This window comes from Eubalaena glacialis, chromosome 1, assembly GCF_028564815.1.
Source record: "Eubalaena glacialis isolate mEubGla1 chromosome 1, mEubGla1.1.hap2.+ XY, whole genome shotgun sequence".
NCBI lineage: Eukaryota > Metazoa > Chordata > Mammalia > Artiodactyla > Balaenidae > Eubalaena > Eubalaena glacialis.
In genome coordinates, this window is record NC_083716.1 from 239,795,082 (window position 1) to 239,815,004 (window position 19,923).

Below are 19,923 nucleotides of genomic sequence, written 5' to 3' on the forward strand. Positions count from 1 at the left end.
TACGCGATGAGGACGGCAACATCTTGGTGGCCCCTCTGGTTCCATGGCTTTGAGATCCCCCTGATGCTAGCTCTTTGAGCACCCTCGCTGGTCTGCAGGCATCCCCTCTGGGCCTAAGTCTCTGGACAGGCCTGGGCGAGGTGGAATGGGGACAGGCAGGCCAGGTCCTGTTACTGCCCAGCACTCACCTATACGATCTTCCTCGAGGGCCCCAACAGCCCTTAAGGCAGCACCGTCCAGCACAACTTTCTACAATGATAGGATAGCTGCTCTGTCGAGGATGGCTACCACTAGCCAGACACTACCCTCCAAACACACACGGAGACCTTGAAATATGGCTAGTGCAACTGAGAGACTGAACTTCTAATTTAATTTAAATCTAAATAGCTACACTGGGCTTCCCTGGTGGCGCAGTGGTTGAGAATCTGCCTGCCAATGCAGGGGACACGGGTTCGAGCCCTGGTCCGGGAAGATCCCACATGCCGCGGAGCAACTGGGCCCGTGCGCCACAACTACTGAGCCTGCGCGTCTGGAGCCTGTGCTCCGCAACAAGAGAGGCCGCGATGAAGAGTGGCCCCCGCTTGCCGCAACTAGAGAAAGCCCTCGCACAGAAACGAAGACCCAACACAGCCAAAAATAAATAATAAATAAATAACAAATAAATTTTTAAAAATAAATAAATAAATAAATAGCTACACTTATCTGACAGCACAGCCTTAAGGTTCTCGAGCACCGCCATGCACCATATGGCACGTAACACAGACCACTGGTCTCACAGAGGAGCGGGTCGGGTGTACGGGAATCATTCCATCATTCCTGGGGCCAGAGGTTCCCGAATGGATGAGTAACACTGAGTTCCAGACGCCACAGTTCTCAGCTTCCCTGACCCAGGTGTCCCAGCAGTCGCTGCCCCAGGAACCTGGCCCGCAGCATCGTTGAGGGATCGGGCATCCTGACTCCCGGGGTCTCCCAGACGCGAGCCGGGTAGGAAGCGCAAAGGGCTGGGGAGACCGCAGGGCCACTCCGCCGCCCGGCGCACCCCGGCTCGAAAGCGCCCCGCCCCCCACGCCACCCCCACCACAGTGCCCCGGCCACCTGCACACGGCAGCTGCAGCCCCATGCACCGCACCGGCTCCCGGCCCCAGCCCTGGCACAGCGCCCCCGGCTCCCCCGTGCCCCCGCCCCGCACAGCGCCCCGGGCTCGCGGTCCTAGCCCCGCTCTCGGCTCCTCGGTCTCCCCGTTCACAGCGCCCCCGCTCACTGTGCCCCCCGGCTCCCCGGTCTCCCCGCGCACAGCGCCCCCGGCGGCGGCCGAGCGGAGCCCGAGCGGGGCGGCGCACGGCGCGGGGCCGGGCCGGGCGGCTCCCGGCGCGACTTCCTGTTGTGCCCTCGCCCCGCCGCCACCGCCGCCGCCGTCTCCCGGCGCCCCTCGCCCGCTCCTCGCGGCCCGGCGCGGCCGCCGCCCATGGATTTCACCTAGCGCGGCGGCTATGGCGGCGCAGTGCTGCTGCCGCAAGGCGCCCGGCGCCGAGGCCGCGCCCGCGCGTCCGCCGCCCGAGCCGCCGCCCGCCCTGGACGTGGCCTCGGCCTCCAGCGCGCAGCTCTTCCGCCTCCGCCACCTGCAGCTGGGCCTGGAGCTGCGGCCCGAGGCGCGCGAGCTGGCCGGCTGCCTGGTGCTCGAGCTGTGCGCGCGGCGACCCGCGCCCCGCGCGCTCGTGCTCGACGCGCACCCGGCCCTGCGCCTGCATTCGGCCGCCTTCCGCCGCGCCCCCGCCGCCGCCGGCGAGCCACCCTGCGCCTTCGCCTTCGCTGCACCCGGGCCGGGTCCCGCGCCACCGCCCCCGTTGCCCGCCTTCCCCGAGGCGCCCGGCGCGGAGCCCGCATGCTGCCCGCTGGCCTTCAGGGTGGACCCTTTCACGGACTACGGCTCCTCGCTCACCGTCACGCTGCCGCCTGAACTGCAGGCGCACCAGCCGTTCCAGGTCATCCTGCGCTACACCTCGACCGACGCCCCCGCCGTGAGTCCCCCGCAGCCGGGTGGGCGCTGGGGCGGTGGGCTGGTCGCCGGGTCGTTTCCAGGCGGCTTCTCCCCGCGCTGCCGCCAGGCTAGGGGGGGCGTTAATGTGGGCTCTGCGCCTGAGGCACCTGTGGAGAGATGGGGCCGGCCTGGCACTTCCCCACCTGGCTCCGGAGTCCTGTCCAGGTGCCTGCAGTGCTTCCCAGCTGGTGCCCGGGGAGCCCGTAGGAACCTTGGACCGAGCGAGAGCCTGGGTGCTGGCCCTGGACCGTGGGGACAGGGGACAGCATGCCACCACGGGAAGCCTCTCCTTTCAGGTGTGCAGGGACTGTCCCTGCCTGGGGACAGGGACAGCTTCTGGTGAGCACACGCCAAGCCATACATCTAAGGGAGCCTGGCACTGAGAAGCAGGCCAGGCAGTGTCAGATGTGGAAGGGCCTCCGTGTGACTTGCCCTTCAGAGGACTGTTCCCTGGAGGTGGCAGGAGGGACGGACCTGGCGGAGTGGGAGGCGGAGAGGCCCCGGTTGGCTCTAATGCTTCAGGCCCCCTGGGGACTGGCGGGTGCGGCGGCAGGGTTGCCCCGTGTCCCCAACACAGACACACGTAGGCTCTGCAGGGCTTTGGACGTGGAGCACCCGCCGCCCCAGGGACTCAGCAGGAAGGCTGGGTGGCCCAGGCTGGGTGCTGTGGCTGCAGCACTCCTCCACCTATGCATAGGAGGGCTTTCAGGATGGAGCAGGGCCTTCCGTTCTGGCAGCATGGGGGTTCCTGGGTCTCCGTGTGAACAGCACACTTGTGACACTGCCCCCCCCAAACACACACACACAACATACACGTAGCTCTGGGAGGCCCCAGAAGTTTCCATGTGTCAGTGCCCACGGCATGTAAATGGATAGGGTGATGCACAGGTGGCACAGAGGCATCAGGTCAGGAGCCATCAAGGTGACATCTGGACAGGAAGAGCCTAGAGCAGACACACACCTATGGGCTTCCTGCATGATTCCCAGGAGCCCTCAGCTGCCACCTCACCTCCTTTGTGAGCTTCCGTGGGTGTGCTGGCCTGGCCCCTGGCCTGCTGGGTTGGCACCTGCTGGGGTAGCTTGGGTCTCTGACAGTGGCATGTGTGCCTCCCACCACAGCCGTGAGAACCAAGGGGTATGATCCTCCCTGACCTCGATCTGTGAACTTGGAGCCCACGTGTCTGGTCCACCCAAGACTGGCAGAGTGGTGGGACTAGGGCCCATAACAGGCCACCCTTGCTGGCCTGACCGTATCCCCAGCAGCCTGACCATGGGGGCCTGTCCCCAGCATGAGCCAAGGGCTACCTGCAGAAGGACCCACTGCGGGGGGAGTCTCCTTAAATGCAGATTCCTGGGTCCCAGCCCCAGGAAGCTCTGTGGCAGGGCCCAGGAGTCTGCATTTTTGAACAGGCTCCCCAGACAGGCCTTCTGAACATCTGGGGCAGCCCTGGGGGTCCGCAGAAGAGGAAGATACCGCTGCAGACCCCTCACCGTGAGAGGACAGAGACATAGCGGCCCAAAGGAAGTTTTGAAGACGTCTGTGAACGCTGACAGTGGTCTGGCTGGGTCTGCAGGAACTGGATAGGCAGCCCTGCCGAGCCTGGGCGTCTGCTAAGATCTGGGGTCTGCAGGAGAGGCAGCCCCCTCCTGGGTCTGGGGTCTGGGGTTTGCGGGGTAGGGAGCCCCACTTGGGTCTGGGGTCCTCCACGTCTGTGGTCTCAGCACGGACAACTCGCAGCGGCAAGCGGCTGTGGTTACCCTCAGCTGTGGATTGCTCAGACCTGTCACTTGCAGGGGGCTGGGGTCCTTCCGTAACGGCCCTGGGAGAGCCTGCGTGCGCTCGGTCACTAAAGTAGACGAGGGACAGTCCAGTTGGCTTCAATGATCGTGTCATCCCGGCAGAGGGGGCGTGAGAACAGATTTGGGGCCCCATAGAATGGCTGCGGTTGGGTTGGTGGAGCTCCCCCAGGCTCCGTGCTGACCTTCCTGGAGACCCCGGAATATTTGGCCGGAGTTGAGAGGGGGTGTCTTGCAATGGCCCTAGGGAGGCTGGGGGCAGTGGTGGGCACGAGGGTGCGAGGGAGGGCTCCCTCGTGGGGATGGGGCCTGGCCTCGGCATCTGGGGGGCGGTTGGCTGCGAGGGCGACAGTGTCCGGCAGGCGTGGAAGCTGGTAGGCGGCACGGCACCGAAGAGCACCCCCATCCTGGGCCCCCCGTGGCCTCCCCGGGCCACCAGCACCGTGCAGTGGAGGCATCTTCCAGGCGGGGGCCATTTCCTTGCGCAGAGGCCCTGCAGGGCATCCTCCCCACTCCTGCCCCGAGCCCACGCCCGCCCCCGACGGCTGCCCTTCCCGAGGACACTGTGCGTGGTGTCAGGTCCTGTGCGGAGGTCCCCGTCCGTCCTGCAGACGAGCGAGGCACCCACCAGTGCTAGCCCGCCCGGGAGGTGGGTGGCTGGGCGCTGGTGGCCGCTGCGGGGTCTGTCCACAGTGCTCCGGCCGTGGCCCCAGCGGCCCTCCCCCGGGCCTCTCCTGTCCCGCCCGTCCTCTCCGAGAGCCCGCCCTGAGCTCCCTGCCCACAGGCCCTGGCCCGGAGCCCTTCTCCCCATGGGGGGTGGTCCCTCCCTGTGAGGCTGCGCCATTTCCAGGGGTGGCCCTGGGCTCAGGCATACGTGGGGGTCACCAGGAAGCACTGCTTTCCCCACACGTCCACATTCCCGGCTCCCTTTCCTGGCTGAGACCGGGTTCGCTCCTGCCTGTGAGAATTTGGACTCGGGTGCTCTGACCGTCTCAGTTTCCCTCTGGCAGCTGGTGTGAGGGGCACAGGCTGGGGGACTCCCTGGGTGCATGGCCTCCCATCTGGGGTCTGGGGTTTGCGGGGTAGGGAGCCCCACTTGGGTCTGGGGTCCTCCACGTCTGTGGTCTCAGCACGGACAACTCGCAGCGGCAAGCGGCTGTGGTTACCCTCAGCTGTGGATTGCTCAGACCTGTCACTTGCAGGGGGCTGGGGTCCTTCCGTAACGGCCCTGGGAGAGCCTGCGTGCGCTCGGTCACTAAAGTAGACGAGGGACAGTCCAGTTGGCTTCAATGATCGTGTCATCCCGGCAGAGGGGGCGTGAGAACAGATTTGGGGCCCCATAGAATGGCTGCGGTTGGGTTGGTGGAGCTCCCCCAGGCTCCGTGCTGACCTTCCTGGAGACCCCGGAATATTTGGCCGGAGTTGAGAGGGGGTGTCTTGCAATGGCCCTAGGGAGGCTGGGGGCAGTGGTGGGCACGAGGGTGCGAGGGAGGGCTCCCTCGTGGGGATGGGGCCTGGCCTCGGCATCTGGGGGGCGGTTGGCTGCGAGGGCGACAGTGTCCGGCAGGCGTGGAAGCTGGTAGGCGGCACGGCACCGAAGAGCACCCCCATCCTGGGCCCCCCGTGGCCTCCCCGGGCCACCAGCACCGTGCAGTGGAGGCATCTTCCAGGCGGGGGCCATTTCCTTGCGCAGAGGCCCTGCAGGGCATCCTCCCCACTCCTGCCCCGAGCCCACGCCCGCCCCCGACGGCTGCCCTTCCCGAGGACACTGTGCGTGGTGTCAGGTCCTGTGCGGAGGTCCCCGTCCGTCCTGCAGACGAGCGAGGCACCCACCAGTGCTGGCCCGCCCGGGAGGTGGGTGGCTGGGCGCTGGTGGCCGCTGCGGGGTCTGTCCACAGTGCTCCGGCCGTGGCCCCAGCGGCCCTCCCCCGGGCCTCTCCTGTCCCGCCCGTCCTCTCCGAGAGCCCGCCCTGAGCTCCCTGCCCACAGGCCCTGGCCCGGAGCCCTTCTCCCCATGGGGGGGGGGTCCCTCCCTGTGAGGCTGCGCCATTTCCAGGGGTGGCCCTGGGCTCAGGCATACGTGGGGGTCACCAGGAAGCACTGCTTTCCCCACACGTCCACATTCCCGGCTCCCTTTCCTGGCTGAGACCGGGTTCGCTCCTGCCTGTGAGAATTTGGACTCGGGTGCTCTGACCGTCTCAGTTTCCCTCTGGCAGCTGGTGTGAGGGGCACAGGCTGGGGGACTCCCTGGGTGCATGGCCTCCCACCTGGAGAGAGGCCTGGCCCTGGTGGCGAAGCACAGGCCACACTCTGTGTCAGCTGCCCTGCCTGCCCAGGGTGGGCAAGCGATGGTGCCCAGGAGCGGCTGTTGGCCCTGGATGAGCCCAGTCAGGCCATCCCCTCCTGGGCCCTTCCTTATTCCCTCCCTCTCCAGCTGCTGCCCCAGCAGCCCTGGGCCTGGAAGCCTGAGAAGGACAGGGGGGTGGGGGCCACTTCCCAAGGCCTTGCCCTCTCCAGGAACTCTGCTTAGGTTTCAGGAATCAAGGCTGGGCTGGCAGGGGTGTTCTGGCATCCCCACGTGCTGCTCTCTGTGGGGGCAGGGCCCCCAGGCTCCCCCCATTCCCTGTGTGCCTCGGGTGCCCCCGCCTCACTGGTACAATGAGGGCCGTCAGCCAGCAGCTCTGGTCTCCAGGAGGCCTCAGCCCACGTGATGGGGAGGGCGTCACTGGCCAGAGCCCAGGGGCCGTCGGCTGATACCCTGCCCACCGCCCACTGCAGATCTGGTGGCTGGACCCAGAGCTGACCTACGGCAGTGCCAAGCCCTTCGTCTTCACCCAGGGCCACTCCGTCTGCAACCGTTCCTTCTTCCCGTGCTTCGACACACCCGCCGTCAAGTGCACCTACTCGGCCGTCGTCAAGGTCAGCGCCCACCAGCAGGCCCCGCTCCTCACTCTTACCCGCCCGAGCCTGGCCCCAGCTGCCACCGGGACCACTGTTCTAGAAGGAGCCCACCCTCCTCACTGTGCAGGAGGGGGCAGCCTGATAGGGTCGGGGTCCTGGACCCAGGATGAGCCAATAGGACCCTGACGAGGGGAGGGCACAGACGGAGTCGCTGGGTCCCAGGGCTCCTGGCCTGAGCGTGGCAGCACCCCTACGCCCACCCGACTCCTGACTGGGGCAAGAGGTGTGCAGACCAGGAGCGTGGGGTTCCCCGAAGAGTGTGGGGGGACCCCTGATGGGGCTGAGAGGGTCCCCGACAGTGATGTGGCTACCTGATCCAAGTGGCAGGGCTTCCCGTCGGGGACGTGGCATCCCCTACCGTGGATGTGGGGCTTCTGACCGGGCTGTGGACTTCCCACTGGGGACACGGGGTGCCCTGACGGGGCGTGGGGCTCCCCATCGAGGACACGGGGTGCCCTGATGGGTGGGGCCTCCTCGAACACAGGCCCCGTCGGGGGTGCAGGTGCTGATGAGTGCCACACAGAGCACCTACGTGGAGGAGGAGGGCGTCTACCGCTTCCACATGGAGCACCCCGTGCCCGCCTACCTCGTGGCCCTCGTGGCCGGGGACCTCCAGCCGGCAGACATCGGGCCCAGGTAGGGCCGCCTCTTGCTTCCTGCAGCCGCTGCTGCCGCCCGGAGTCCAGGCCTCGGGGAGATCCTACCGTGGGCCGGGTGTGCGGCCCGCGTCTGCAGCTGCCCGGCGGAGGACCCCACATGCCATATCGCCACTCCCCGGGGCCGTCCCTGCCAGGCTCCTCTCACTCCCGTGCACCCCCAGACCTGGAGGCTGGGCTTCCGGCCTCCCCAGCGCCCTGCGCAAGCTGGTCCTCCTGCCGGGCCGGGCCGCCGCTGGACACAGCCTCGCGCCTGTGCGGGCTCCCTCGACTCAGAGACAGAAGGCGCCAGCGGCCCCTCGCGTGTGGGTGGCCCCCACTGTGGGAAGGGCCTGCGTGGTGGCAGTGAGTGAGGCAGGGCGGCGGGCAGCAGCTGGGCGGTGGACCAGGCCAGACTAGGTGTAGGTGGTGTTTGAGCCCAGAAGCAGAGGGAAGGCCTAGTGGGGTGAGCGGGATGGGGGCTGGTCGGCCCCCACCCACCCTCTCCCCTGTGACAGGAGCCGCGTGTGGGCTGAGCCGTGCCTCCTGCCCACGGCCACCAGCAAGCTGTCAGGCGCAGTGGAGCAGTGGCTGAGCGCAGCCGAGCGCCTCTACGGGCCCTACCTGTGGGGCAGGTACGTCCTGGGGCACCTGGGAGCCTGGCTGACTGCAGGAGGGGTCAGAGGGCAAGTCCCCACCCTACCTAGAAGCAGCGGGAGCCCCTGGTGGGGGGCCCTGTCTGACCTGAGAAGGAAGTGATGCTCACTGCCCGGGCCCCGGCCCTCTCACGGTCACCCCCCACCCTGGGCAGGTATGACATCGTCTTCCTGCCCCCCTCCTTCCCCATTGTGGCCATGGAGAACCCCTGCCTCACCTTCATCATCTCCTCCATCCTGGAGAGTGACGAGTTCCTGATCATCGACGTCATCCACGAGGTGGCCCACAGCTGGTTCGGCAACGCCGTCACCAACGCCACGTGGGAGGAGATGTGGCTGAGTGAGGGCCTGGCCACCTACGCGCAGCGCCGCATCACCACCGAGACCTACGGTACCGCCCGGGCCGGAGGAAGGGCGGCGGGGGCACCGCCGTGGCCTCGTGCAGGCTGGGCTACCAGGGCCATCCGGGCACTGTGTGCGGGGCTGGGAGCCCAGCCTGGCCCCTGGGGTGCGGTCCCCCTGCCGTGTATGTGTCCAGCCGGGTGGCCGGGGGTCATCTCCACAAGGCTCAGGGCAGGGAGCAGCCAGGGCAGCAGCCTCGCACCTGCCCCGTCCAGGTGCTGCCTTCACCTGTCTGGAGACAGCCTTCCGCCTGGACGCCCTGCATAGGCAGATGAAGCTCCTCGGCGAGGACAGCCCAGTCAGCAAGCTGCAGGTCAAGCTGGAGCCAGGTACCCACTCCCACCGGCCCTGCTCCGGGCCCTGGACACGTCATCCTGCAGGGCCTCCTTGCCCCCCCCCAGGCTAACTCTGGCCGGGCATCCCTGTCCCCACCATGGCATCCCTGCAGAGGCCAGGGCAGGGGCCCCTCAGCCTGCCACTGCCTCTTACGGGCTCTGAGCACCTGTCACCGTGGTGTGTGGGCTGAGGTCTCCACCGAGGCCCCCCGGGTAGGGCAGGCCCCATCTCCGCACTCCTGGGACATCTAGATGTGAGGGACAGCGGCCCTCAGCGCTTCCCGCGCCACACAGCACCTGACCGCCATCCTGCCCCCGTCCCTCGGGACGTGGGAGGGTCAGGGCGCTGCCCAGAGCCATGGGTGTTCCGCTCGCAGGGGTGAATCCCAGCCACCTCATGAACCTGTTCACTTACGAGAAGGGCTACTGCTTCGTGTACTACCTGTCGCAGCTCTGCGGGGATCCCCAGCGCTTTGACAGCTTTCTCCGAGTGAGCGGCCCCCTCCCCGAGACAAGCCCCGCACGCCCCCTCATCTCTGCCCCAACTCCCAGGGCTGCCCTTCTCTCCTGGTGGTGGGGATGGAGTGGCCGGGGCCTGTGAGCGGAGCTGGGACGTGGCCTTCTCTCCGGGCAGTGCCTGGGGTGCTTCCTCCCCTCCCTCCCTCCCTCCCTCCCTCCCTCCCAGTTTTGACCACTTGGCAGGGCCCGTGGGGCAGCAGCGGGTGCCTCCGCGCCACCCTGGGCCCTGCACACTGCTCTGTGCAGACGCCTCAGTGCGGCGGCCCTTTCCGGCTGTGCAGGCCCCAGCTGTGGGGCGGGTGGTGGGATGGTGGTGGTGTGCCCAGCCCCCAGGCCAGCCGAGCCCTGCCCCTGCCCCAGCAGGCCTACGTGGAGAAGTACAAGTTCACCAGCGTGGTAGCCCAGGACCTGCTGGACTCCTTCCTGACCTTCTTCCCGGAGCTGAAGGAGCAGAGCGTGGACAGCCGGGCAGGTGAGGCCCACCGGCCGCCGCGGGTCCCCAGCCGGCTAGCCCTCGGCCTGCCAGGGAGGCGGCGCGTGCCGCCGCGGGTCCCCAGCCGGCTAGCCCTCGGCCTGCCAGGGAGGCGGCGGGCGTGTGGGCTCCACCACACAAGATGCCCCCTCTGCCTGGAAGAAACTCCCTCGGGTTCATCCATCCTTCCTGCAGCCACCCTCGCTGGACAGTGTGGGCCTCGGGCTGGACACCATAGGAGCAGAGAGGAGGGTGTGCTTCCCAGCATGGAGGTGGCACTTAGCCCAGGAAGACCTGATTAAGCAGTCCCAGAAAGAGGTCCCCGGAAACTGCAAAGGGCCTGGGGCAGGATCTGCGAGACAGAGAGAGGTTTGCCTGAGAGCTAGCTGAAGGCAGCTGGCCTGCTTGTGAGGCTCATGGGGGTGTCCCTGGTCCAAGGGCTTGGGGGCCAAAGAAGAGACTGGAGAGTCTGACGTCTAGGGAGAAGCCAGGGCTTGCTATAGGGCAGTGAGGTGTGGCTGGGAGGTGTGGGCAGGGGGACCCTGTGTTTGGGAAGGTTTGGTAAGTGCTCCAAGCGCTTTTGGGAGTGGGCGATGGGCAGAACCTGCCCCCACGGCTGCCTAGCTCCACGGTTTTAAAGCAGGAACATCCTTTTCCCAGGGTGGTGCCCCCTACCCCCTCGTGGGGCAGAGCCTATCCCGCCACCTCCCCTCCATGGGTTTACAGTGCCTCGTTGTCTTCTACCCAGGAGAGGCGTGGAGGGGTCAGGGATCCCTCAGTCACCAGCTCGAGCCTCTGTGTGCCCCTTCGCCAAAGCCACCCCAGTGGTTTGGAGTGGCAGGGGCTAGAGGTGACCCCGGCCTCCCCAGATGGCCCCCGCCCTCGGGGCTCCCAGGCCCCGGAACAGTCACACCCAGGCACACCCTCGGGGTCTGGGGTCTCCTGGGCAGGCCTGCTCGGGACCCCAGGGTGGCGTCTCCCCTGCAGGGCTGGAGTTTGAGCGCTGGCTGAATGCCACGGGCCCCCCGCTGGCCGAGCCAGACCTGTCTCAGGGATCCAGCCTGACCCGGCCCGTGGAGGCCCTCTTCCATCTGTGGACCGCGGCGCCCCTGGACCAGGCGGCCGCCTCCGCCAGCACCATCGACATCTCCAAGTGGAGGACCTTCCAGACGGCGCTCTTCCTGGACCGGCTCCTGGACGGGTCCCCGCTGCCCCAGGGTGAGTCCTGCAGCCAGCGGGGTGGTGGGGGAAGGGAGGGGCTGGTGGTGGGGGAAGGGTGGGGCCGGCTGGCCTGACCTGCCCGTGGCCGGCAGAGGTGGTGACGAGCCTGTCCAAGTGCTACTCCTCCCTGCTGGACTCGATGAACGCCGAGATCCGCATCCGCTGGCTGCAGATCGTCGTCCGAAACGACTACTACCCCGACCTCCACAGGGTCCGGCGCTTCCTTGAGAGCCAGGTGCAGCCACCGGCGCGGGCCCCGCCCCCGCCCCCGCCCAATCAGACTGGGCATCCCAGAGAATGGGGTGGGGAAGACGTGGCGTCGGGGCTGGCAGTGGGGGGAAGAGCGCACACCCCGCCGGGCCTTGGGGAGGCGGTGCCCAAGGGCCAGGCTGGGAGCAGAGTCCAGGGTGGGGATCTGGGCCCACTGGGCCCTGGGCGTGGACAGCTGGGCCATCTGAGCTCCTCAGAGGCCCTAGGGCCCCAGGCCTGCAGGGGCCCGGCCTTGCCACTCCCCAGACCTGTCCCCCGGCAGTGCCCCCCTAGCCCGAGCTCCCTGGAGATGGGGCCTCTACAGAGGCCTGCAGTGGCGGAGGCAAGGACAGTGGGGCGCGTGCTGTGGCAGTGTGAGTGCAGCCCTGGGGCCGGCGGGCGGGAGGGGCCGGGGAGCGGCCAGCGTGACAAGCGGCCGCCCGCAGATGTCCCGCATGTACACCATCCCGCTGTATGAGGACCTCTGCACCGGCGCCCTCAAGTCCTTCGCCCTGGAGGTCTTCTACCAGACGCAGGGCCGGCTGCACCCCAACTTGCGCCGGACCATCCAGCAGATCCTGTCCCAGGGCCTGGGCCCCGGCACAGAGCCCAGCGTGGAGCAAGGCGGGGCCGGAGCGGACTCGGAGGCGGACGCGGACGCACCAGCCCTGCTGCTTGGGGATGAGGCCCCCGGCAGCGCCATCTCTCTCAGGGATGTCAACGTGTCTGCCTAGCCCTGACTTCCCGACACCACGATTGTGCCTTCTGGGCCCCGGCCCACCGTGACCGCGCCTCAACCTGGCCGGGAGCTCTGCCGGGCCCGCGCACCCCTCCTGCAGGCTCTCTGGGGCCCTCCCCGGGGCCGGCCAAGGCCAGGGGACCTGGTCCCCCCAGCCCTCTTGCACTGCAGGCCTGGAGCGGCCAGCACACGCCACACCCTCCTGTCTCAACACTGACTGCCAGACGCTGCCCCTGGGTCGATGGCGACCGCCACACCGTGCCTTACATCTGCCGGGGGCCCGGGCCACGCTGTCCCCCCAGCGTGCTTCCTCCCCGCGGACCCCACACCCCACCCCCGGGGATGGCAGCCTCGGTTGGCCCCCGGCAGAGGACGCAGACATGCCCTCCGTGTGGGGGGAAGGGACACCGAGGAGAGGGTGGATGTCCCTGGGGAGGGGCCCCCGGAAAGCCTTAGCTCCTCAGGGAACACGGGATCACGGGATCCCAGGCCCCAGGGGGAGTGGGACGGGACAGTCTGTCTTGGGGCTGCCTGGGGCCAGTGCAGCAATAACACACAGGGAGGGGCAGGCGGCGCTGGTGCTCTTTCTAGGCCCACCCTGCTGGAAGAGGCCTGGGGAACCCAGTGCTTAGAGCCGGGCCCCCCGGGGGACCACTGTGCGGGGTCACCGTGATTGTCCCATTAAACCTCCACTCTGCAAACTACCTCCCGGCCTGTTCGTCCCAGCTCCTTCACACCTGCCCAGCTGCCGTGGGGCGGGGTCCTGAGCTGGTCACCGCCAGACACTCAGGCTCCCGGCCAGAGGCCGGAGGGGATGGGTAGGGCTGAGGCTCTTCTCTGCCCCCAGCCCCTCCTGACCATCCCGGCTCTGCCCTCGGAAGCCCCCGATCCTGCCCGGCAGCCCTGGGGGTCTGAGCACCAGCGGCACCCTCCACCCTCCCCAGCCCCTCCCCCCCCGCCCCGGACCCCCAAACACCAAAGCAAGGAGGCCACTTGTCACCACCCTTGCTGTGGGCCTTTCTCAGCAGTGGTCCCCCATCCCAAACTGGAGTAAAGGAAGAGGTGAGTGTGACTTTGGGGGATGGAGAAGGAGGGACATCTGCAAGCACAGGTGCAGTTGAAGCTGCAGGTACTGGTGGGGCTTGGAAGAGGGAGTGAGGTTGGGGACTCCACTTGGGGCATCGCCACGAAGGATGGCTATGGGCACTGTGGGCGCTGGGATTGATGCAGCCACTGCGACAAAGGGCAGCGATCGGGCCCTGCTCCTCCTGGTTGCCCGCGGGGTTGGGCTCACGGGGCAGCACACCTCTGGTTGTGGGTCTCCCACCAGGATTACACGCTCTGGCCCCGCAGTGACATGTCACCTGACCCACTGGCCGGACCCAGTCACAGAGCCCCCCTCTACCCAAGGGGCCATGGCGTGGGAGGACCACAAATGGTGGGCCAGCAACCCTGGCCCTGCCACATCCGGCCCCCAGGTCACCAGATGTCCCACTGGCTCTCCTTTCTGCACTCAAGATCCAACCCCTCCACCGCACCCCCCTGCCCCGGCCAGGAGCTGACCTGGCCCCATCCAGTCACGGCCCAAGGTCTCGGGGGGCTGTCCCAGCACCAGGGCCAGGTGGGGCTCCCCTCGGCCCAGCCACTCGTGAGCTGGAAGGCCAGCCACCCGCCCATGGGGAACAGGGACAGGGCGGCAGCAACAACACCCTTGCGGAGGGAGAAACACGGGGGGCCAGCAGCCCCCACCCCATAGCAGTGTTGTTAGAGGCCCGCCAGGGACCCCATCCTGGGCCAGGCTCCCCCAGGCCTGGGTTCTCTGTGGCCCTTGGCTCTGCCCTGGGAAGGGTCCTCCTCCTGTCTAACTGACCACACCTGAACGTGGCATTGGCCATGCCCTCTTTGGGGGCTGAACTGCTTCCTCGGCCTCTTCCCCACCAAGGCCATTTTCAAGTCTCTAGTCACAAACTTTTTAGTCCCAGCCTCCTGGTTTCTTTGGCAGTGCAACTCTCAAAAGCACTGCGGTCCCCCAAGGTCCTGACATGGCCTCTGTGGGCGTGCAGCCACACCCGAGGCGCCTGCTTCGCTCCCCCCGGCCTCGCCCGACTTTGCGAGGCTCAGAAGCAAGCCCCACAGTCTCACCGGAGTGACACCCACACCTCGGTGTTTTCCTTGCCACACTGTCCTGACTCCGATCTGCCCTCTGGGATGAGCAGGTGGCCTCTCAACCCCATGAGTCCCTGCATTCCTGCCTTTCTCGATTCCTTTTCCTCCCAGCTTGCAAACCGGGAATGTTTTTTCAGCCTATCTCTTCCTCGTGGTATCTTGCCAAACGCAGCCTGTGACCAACACAGGCTGCCAGGGTTTCCCAAGCTCTTCCACCAGACCTGTGAGTTATTTTGGACATCGTTTGCCTCATGGGTCATCACGGTTGAGTTCTACCAAATGTTTTGTGGCTGTATACTACAGCTTCCAGTGATGGGCCCATGCCAGCCCCCGGCCTGCATCCTATGTCCTGATACAGCCTCACACCTATTCTGGGGCCGATGTCTGTGCTCTGGCAACAAACAGCTCTAAAATACCAACGTTTTATTTTATTTTATTTTTAATTAATTAATTAATTTATTTTTGGCTGTGTTGGGTCTTCGTTGCTGCGCGCGGGCTTTCTCTAGTTGGAACGAGCGGGGGCTACTCTTCGTTGCGGTGCACGGGCTTCTCATTGCGGTGGCTTCTCTTGTTGTGGAGCACGGGTTCTAGGTGCGCGGGCTTCAGCAGCTGTGGTGCACGGGCTCTAGAGCGCAGGCTAAGTAGTTGTGGCGCACGGGCTTAGTTGCTCCGCGGCATGTGGGATCTTCCTGGACCAGGGCTCGAACCCATGTCCCCTGCGTTGGCAGGTGGATTCTTAACCACTGCACCGCCAGGGAAGTCCCTAAAATACCAGTGTTTTAAATGACGAAGTTTTATCTCTCACTCGTGCCTCGTGTCCGCTTCAGGCCAGGCGGGGGTGTGGGCTTCCTGTCACTGGTTCCTCAAGGACCCATGCTGATGGACGAAAGCACCACGCCAGAGGTGGGGCTGTGAAGGGGCTCACACCAGCAGTCAGACACGCTGGGGCCACGCGCCACGTCTGTCCACCCCTGCCACGTGCATGGAGGTGGGAGGTTTTGGCCAGCGGCAGTACTGACCACCATAGGGGCTGAGGGCAGTGTTGGGAGACAGAACTTTTGGGACAGAGAAGGGAGCAGTCAGGCAGGAGAATGGGGCTGAGGGCGGTGACGTCCGGGATGGGGACGGGAGTGGCCATGAGCATCGGATCTGCTGGGGCCAGGGAAGGTGGGGCAGCGAGGAGAGACGGCGTGTGGAGAGCTGATGCGTGAGGGTTTGCGCGTAGAGCCCCGCGCTGCCTGGAGCCTCTCTGGGGTCCAGGTACGGGCGTCTTGAGACCCTCAAGCCGTGTCCTGTGCGGTCCAGACTCGCCTTGGGGGCGCTTCTCTCCCCTCCCCCACTCTTACTGGGACTTACTGGGGGTAAGCCCCCCTCTCTCAGGCCAGATGCCTTGGGTGGAACTTCAGATGTGAAGATAAGGCCCAGTCAAGCACCCACCCAGGAGAGCACCAACCACGTGCACAACGGCCAACACTCACCGGCCCAAACTGACCCCCAGGGAAGCAGGGCTAACAACTTAATCAGAACAGAACTAACATCTCAGCCACACAATGGCGGGGTGGGGGTGGTTTGAAATAAACCCTAAGACAGGAACAGGGACCTGTGAGATGACCGGGAGTCAGGAAAAAGAACCAGTCAGAGGCCTTGGAAGTTTCTTAAAGGGACAACTTTTTAAATTAAAAAAATGCAACCTGAGAAGAATGGTCACAATGAAGACGGGACTCACGGATCGGAGCATCAGACAAAGAGCGCTCCTAGCGTCAGCAAAGGGCCTTACGAAGGGAAAGTACACAGGAAAAGCGAAGCAGTGGAATTCGCCCAAGACCCGGGGTCATGGAGAGACTGGGCCGCACGAAGAAGCTCAGGCTGATCAAGGCATCCTCACTCTCAACACATCCGGGACTCCAGCCTCCTTTCCTTAGTCGTTTCCCCCCTCTACCCACCATCAGACCTCCCCGGCCAGGCTGGGCCACCTGAGGCCGCCACGCCCCAGGCAGCCTCGTAACCCACATACCCTAACACAGGCTGTCCTTTCACCAAGAGCAATCTGATGTCAAGGGTTAAGGGTTTTTTTTCTTCTTCTTCACTTTCTTTCTAAATAATCACTGACCAGACCCTGGGAGGATGAAGGCCAAGAGTAGGGCAAGGACCCAAATGTGGGGTGTCGCCAAGGCTGCCCACAGGGCTAGCCCAGCATCCGAGAGGGGCTCTAACGGGTGCAGGGCAGGGTGCTGAGAGCACTCCCGCCCACCCACCCAGGCCCGGATAAGCCTCCCTTGTTCAAAAACGCATGAGCAAGCAGAGAGGAAAAGACTCCACGACCAGAAGTGAATGCAACGCCCGCAGTGCAGAAAATATCCCACTTTGGAAATATGGTCACCTCAGAGGACTGAAGTCAAGGAAGAAATTACCTGTATTGTGTTCAAAATAAAATTTAAGAACACATGACCATTTTGGAGCAGTAGTTAAGGGGGGAAATTCCTATAAGGAGCATGTATTATTTTTAACAATGAGGTTAAAAAAACCCCAAAACTTAATCTAAAACATCACCCCAAAAGAATCCATTCCTCTGTCAGCAAGCAAAGTGACCTGGGCCCGCCTGGTTTCGGAATGCTGGCTCCGTCCCACGTACAGCTGCGGGGTCCTGAGCTGCCACCTCCTCCCTTTGAAGTTCAGGTTCTTTGTCGTAAAATGGGACAGTGACACCTACCTCTGAGATGCGTGAGGATCATACAAACTCCACGTCTCGTCATTGTCAAATGCACTTGACCCTTCAAGCCCTTAGGGGCGGAGCCTTCCTCACTTCTGTTGAAGGGATTGCGGGTTGCAGGAAAGACACGGATGACTTTGTTCCAGCCCTGCCTGGGAAGATTCCTTCAGCTGGAACCTTCAGACAGGGGCAGGGGAGAGACCCAAGCTTCCAGAACCCACTCCCACTCCACCCCAGCTAAGACCGTCCCACGGAGGAACAGTCCACATTCGTGGCCCTCACTGACTGCCCCTCGGCCCAGGCCCAGCACTGTGTCTCACTCGATCCTCAGCACGCCCCAGGGCCTCTGCACTGCGGAGTTTGTAGCTGAAGACGGGGGCCCAGAGAGCGGCTGGGACAGCTGCCCAGCAGGGCAAGGTTTCCGGTGATCCTTGCTCAGGTGACTTCAGGGTGCTCCTGGCTCGGGGGCCCTGGACTACTGTTCTGCATGCCTCCCGGCCCTGCTGGGGTGGACCCCCGTGCTCCCATCGTCTCTCAACGCTCAGAGGCCAGAGTCAGCTCTGGGATGTGCATGGTGGAGGCTGGTCCTACGGACCCAGGGCCTTGCTAAGGTAGGGGACCTCCCACCTGTTCCGTCCCCTCAGGAGGAGAGTCCCGGAGAGAAGGGCTTGCTCAGAAGGGCAGGCACCCCACTGCCCGCAGGCCCGGGACACGAGTCAATCTCCGGCTGCCTGGGGTGGGGCACATGGCCTTCACTGTTCTGTGGGCCTGAAACTGCCTTGCAATTCAGACGCGTCAATGTAACTGAGAACGCGTCTCAAGAGCTTCCTAACCTGAGGCGCCCGAGGCCAATCCTTCTTCCAGCTCCACCTCCCAATGTCTCACTTGTAACTGTCAAACAGCGCTATGACATGGAGCTGGTGTTCCCGCCTTACAGCGAGGGCCCTGAGGTCAGACTTTAAATAACTGCCCATCCCAGGACCTGCGGTTGTGGAGACTGGGGTTGTGAACCAGCTGCCCCCAGAACTCCTCATCTTCCCACCCCAGGCTGCTTCCAACGCCTCCTGATACCCACAAGCCAGAGGCTCCACTCTGCACAGGGCGGGGGGTGGGCCCAGGAGGGAGAGGGGACTACTGCTAATTGGCCAAGGGGTCATCTCTGCACCCAGAGGTGGGGAATGGCACCACAGGGCTTGTGGGGGTAAGTGTGGCCCAGGCGGAGCTGTGCCCGCAGGCCGACAGGAGAGCTGCCTTCATGCCATCACAGTGTTGGTCACAAACCAACACTGCAGACCTGGGCTGCTGCCTACCCAGCACCAACTGCCTCCTGGCCCCTTCTCTGGGCATGGACCCAGCTCTGGACACCGACGTGCCCACAGGAAACTGCCTGCTCTCCAGAGCTTGCAAGCCTGGGTAAGTGGCACAGCAGAGGCCCCCACTTAGAGTCCAGATCCTGGGCTGGCCCCAGCTCGCTGCTCACCACCCCAATGTGTTACCTGGAGCAGACCAGTTGCCCAACACCCCAGGTCGGCGAAATTTGTCTCAGTCCTTCAGGACACCCACATGAAGCAGAGCCCAGGCCATTCCTGATTCCATCCAGCTACGGTGCAGCCTCCAGCTTGCCATAAACATCTGGGAGAGTCAGCACCACGGGGGTGAAGGGTCATGACGTAAGCATCCCAGAGAGAGATGTCAGACGATGCGGTCACTCCCTTCTCTAGAACCTCAGCAGAGATGAGGACCCTAGGCCTCCAAACCAGGGGTCTGGGGCCTGGTGGGGTCAAGATAGCCCGTATCATGCCACCACTAGCAGCTGCTACTCATGCAGGCCTTGCTGGGCCTCTCAGAGGGAGAAGCCGCAGCTGTCACAGCAACCGGGGGCTCTGGAGCAAGACGGTCGAGGCAGGGGCTCTTGGACCAGGCTCCGTTTCTCATCAGCAGTAGGGACTTTTCGGATTAGATTGCAGAAGGGCTTCGATCTGACCACCCTTCCTATCTGGGAGGCTGGGCAAAAGCGGCCTGGGAATACAAAACCTGAGAAGCTCTAGTAGGTATCAGAGAGCTGTCCTAGAAGGATTGTGCCCCACCCCACCCCATCTCCTCCCCTGTGCGGCCCTCTGTGAAGGCTCCAGCCACAGTGAAGCAGGCATGGAGAGGCAGTCAGAGAATAAGCCTCTGGCTGGCTGCCTGCCTTCCTTCCTGGGAATGGGGACGGGGAAGGGCAGGTTCCTGCAGCAAAGGTGAATCCCTGAGCAGATCCTGAAGTCACTGCCCTCACCAACCCGCAGCACTGAGCGGCCGTGAGCTATAACCGCAACTCCAGCGGGTCACTGTCCAGCCCACCAGGACCAGATGCCCGGCCATCTGGGGACCAGGAGGATGCTCCAGCCTCATCGCCTGCCCGGCTCCGGATCCAGCGCGTCTGATCCCAGCCTGCCTTGAGACAGCCTCCCAGGCCTGGGAAGGCCCTCCCGGGGCCGTAACATTCCCCAGGACCCCAGCACACAACCACAACAGTGGCGGACACCACACGGTCCCTGACGGCCCACAGCTCCCTTTCCCGAGTCTCATTGGCTCTCCCGACACCAGGTGGCCGGACCCACCGTCCCCGCTGGAAGAAGTGCATTCTGGAGGCAGCGCGGCATGCTGGGACCTGTAGTTCGTGTCCCGACCTCGGCCGAGACTGCCTCTCTGGTCCCTTCAGCCTCAGGAGGCAGTCCCGACGCCCCGAGCCGAACCACACCGGCCCGAGGACAAGACGCTGCCGGCCCCCCAGGTGTGAGTCTCGGCTGAGACACCTCCGAGCCCCCCGGCCCTGGAAAGAGAAGTGCAGCCAAGGCGACTAACCGGCTTCGCTGGAGCCTAGATCGAGAGCCACGCCCCCTGGGGGGCTGGGAATCTGGCGCGGACTTCCCAACGCTCAAGTGGGATTGGGCCGTTCTGTCATGTGATCAGGGGCTACCCTCCTGGTTGGCTGCAGCCTAGATCGACGGTTACCGGGGCGACGGAGCGGGCGGGCACCG

General features: G+C 65.0%; 1 protein-coding gene across 3 annotated transcripts; it reads left to right on the forward strand.

Annotated features, from left to right (window-relative positions):
* The first annotated feature begins 1,345 nt into the window (after positions 1-1,345).
* On the forward strand, positions 1,346-12,728 carry RNPEPL1 (arginyl aminopeptidase like 1). Of its 3 annotated transcripts, none has more exons than XM_061189083.1 (11): positions 1,346-2,018; positions 6,614-6,754; positions 7,299-7,432; positions 7,950-8,066; positions 8,243-8,478; positions 8,705-8,818; positions 9,202-9,314; positions 9,704-9,815; positions 10,803-11,033; positions 11,129-11,271; positions 11,732-12,728. In XM_061189083.1, the coding sequence occupies exons 1-11, from the start codon at positions 1,491-1,493 to the stop codon at positions 12,017-12,019; spliced, it is 2,157 nt and encodes a 718-aa protein (XP_061045066.1). In that variant the 5' UTR covers positions 1,346-1,490; the 3' UTR covers positions 12,020-12,728. The 3 variants fall into 3 exon arrangements, with proteins under 3 accessions (XP_061045066.1, XP_061045054.1, XP_061045059.1); XM_061189071.1 differs by having other exon boundaries at positions 1,347-2,018; positions 7,281-7,432; XM_061189076.1 differs by having other exon boundaries at positions 1,348-2,018; positions 7,281-7,432; positions 9,707-9,815.
* Positions 12,729-19,923: the final 7,195 nt, after the last annotated feature.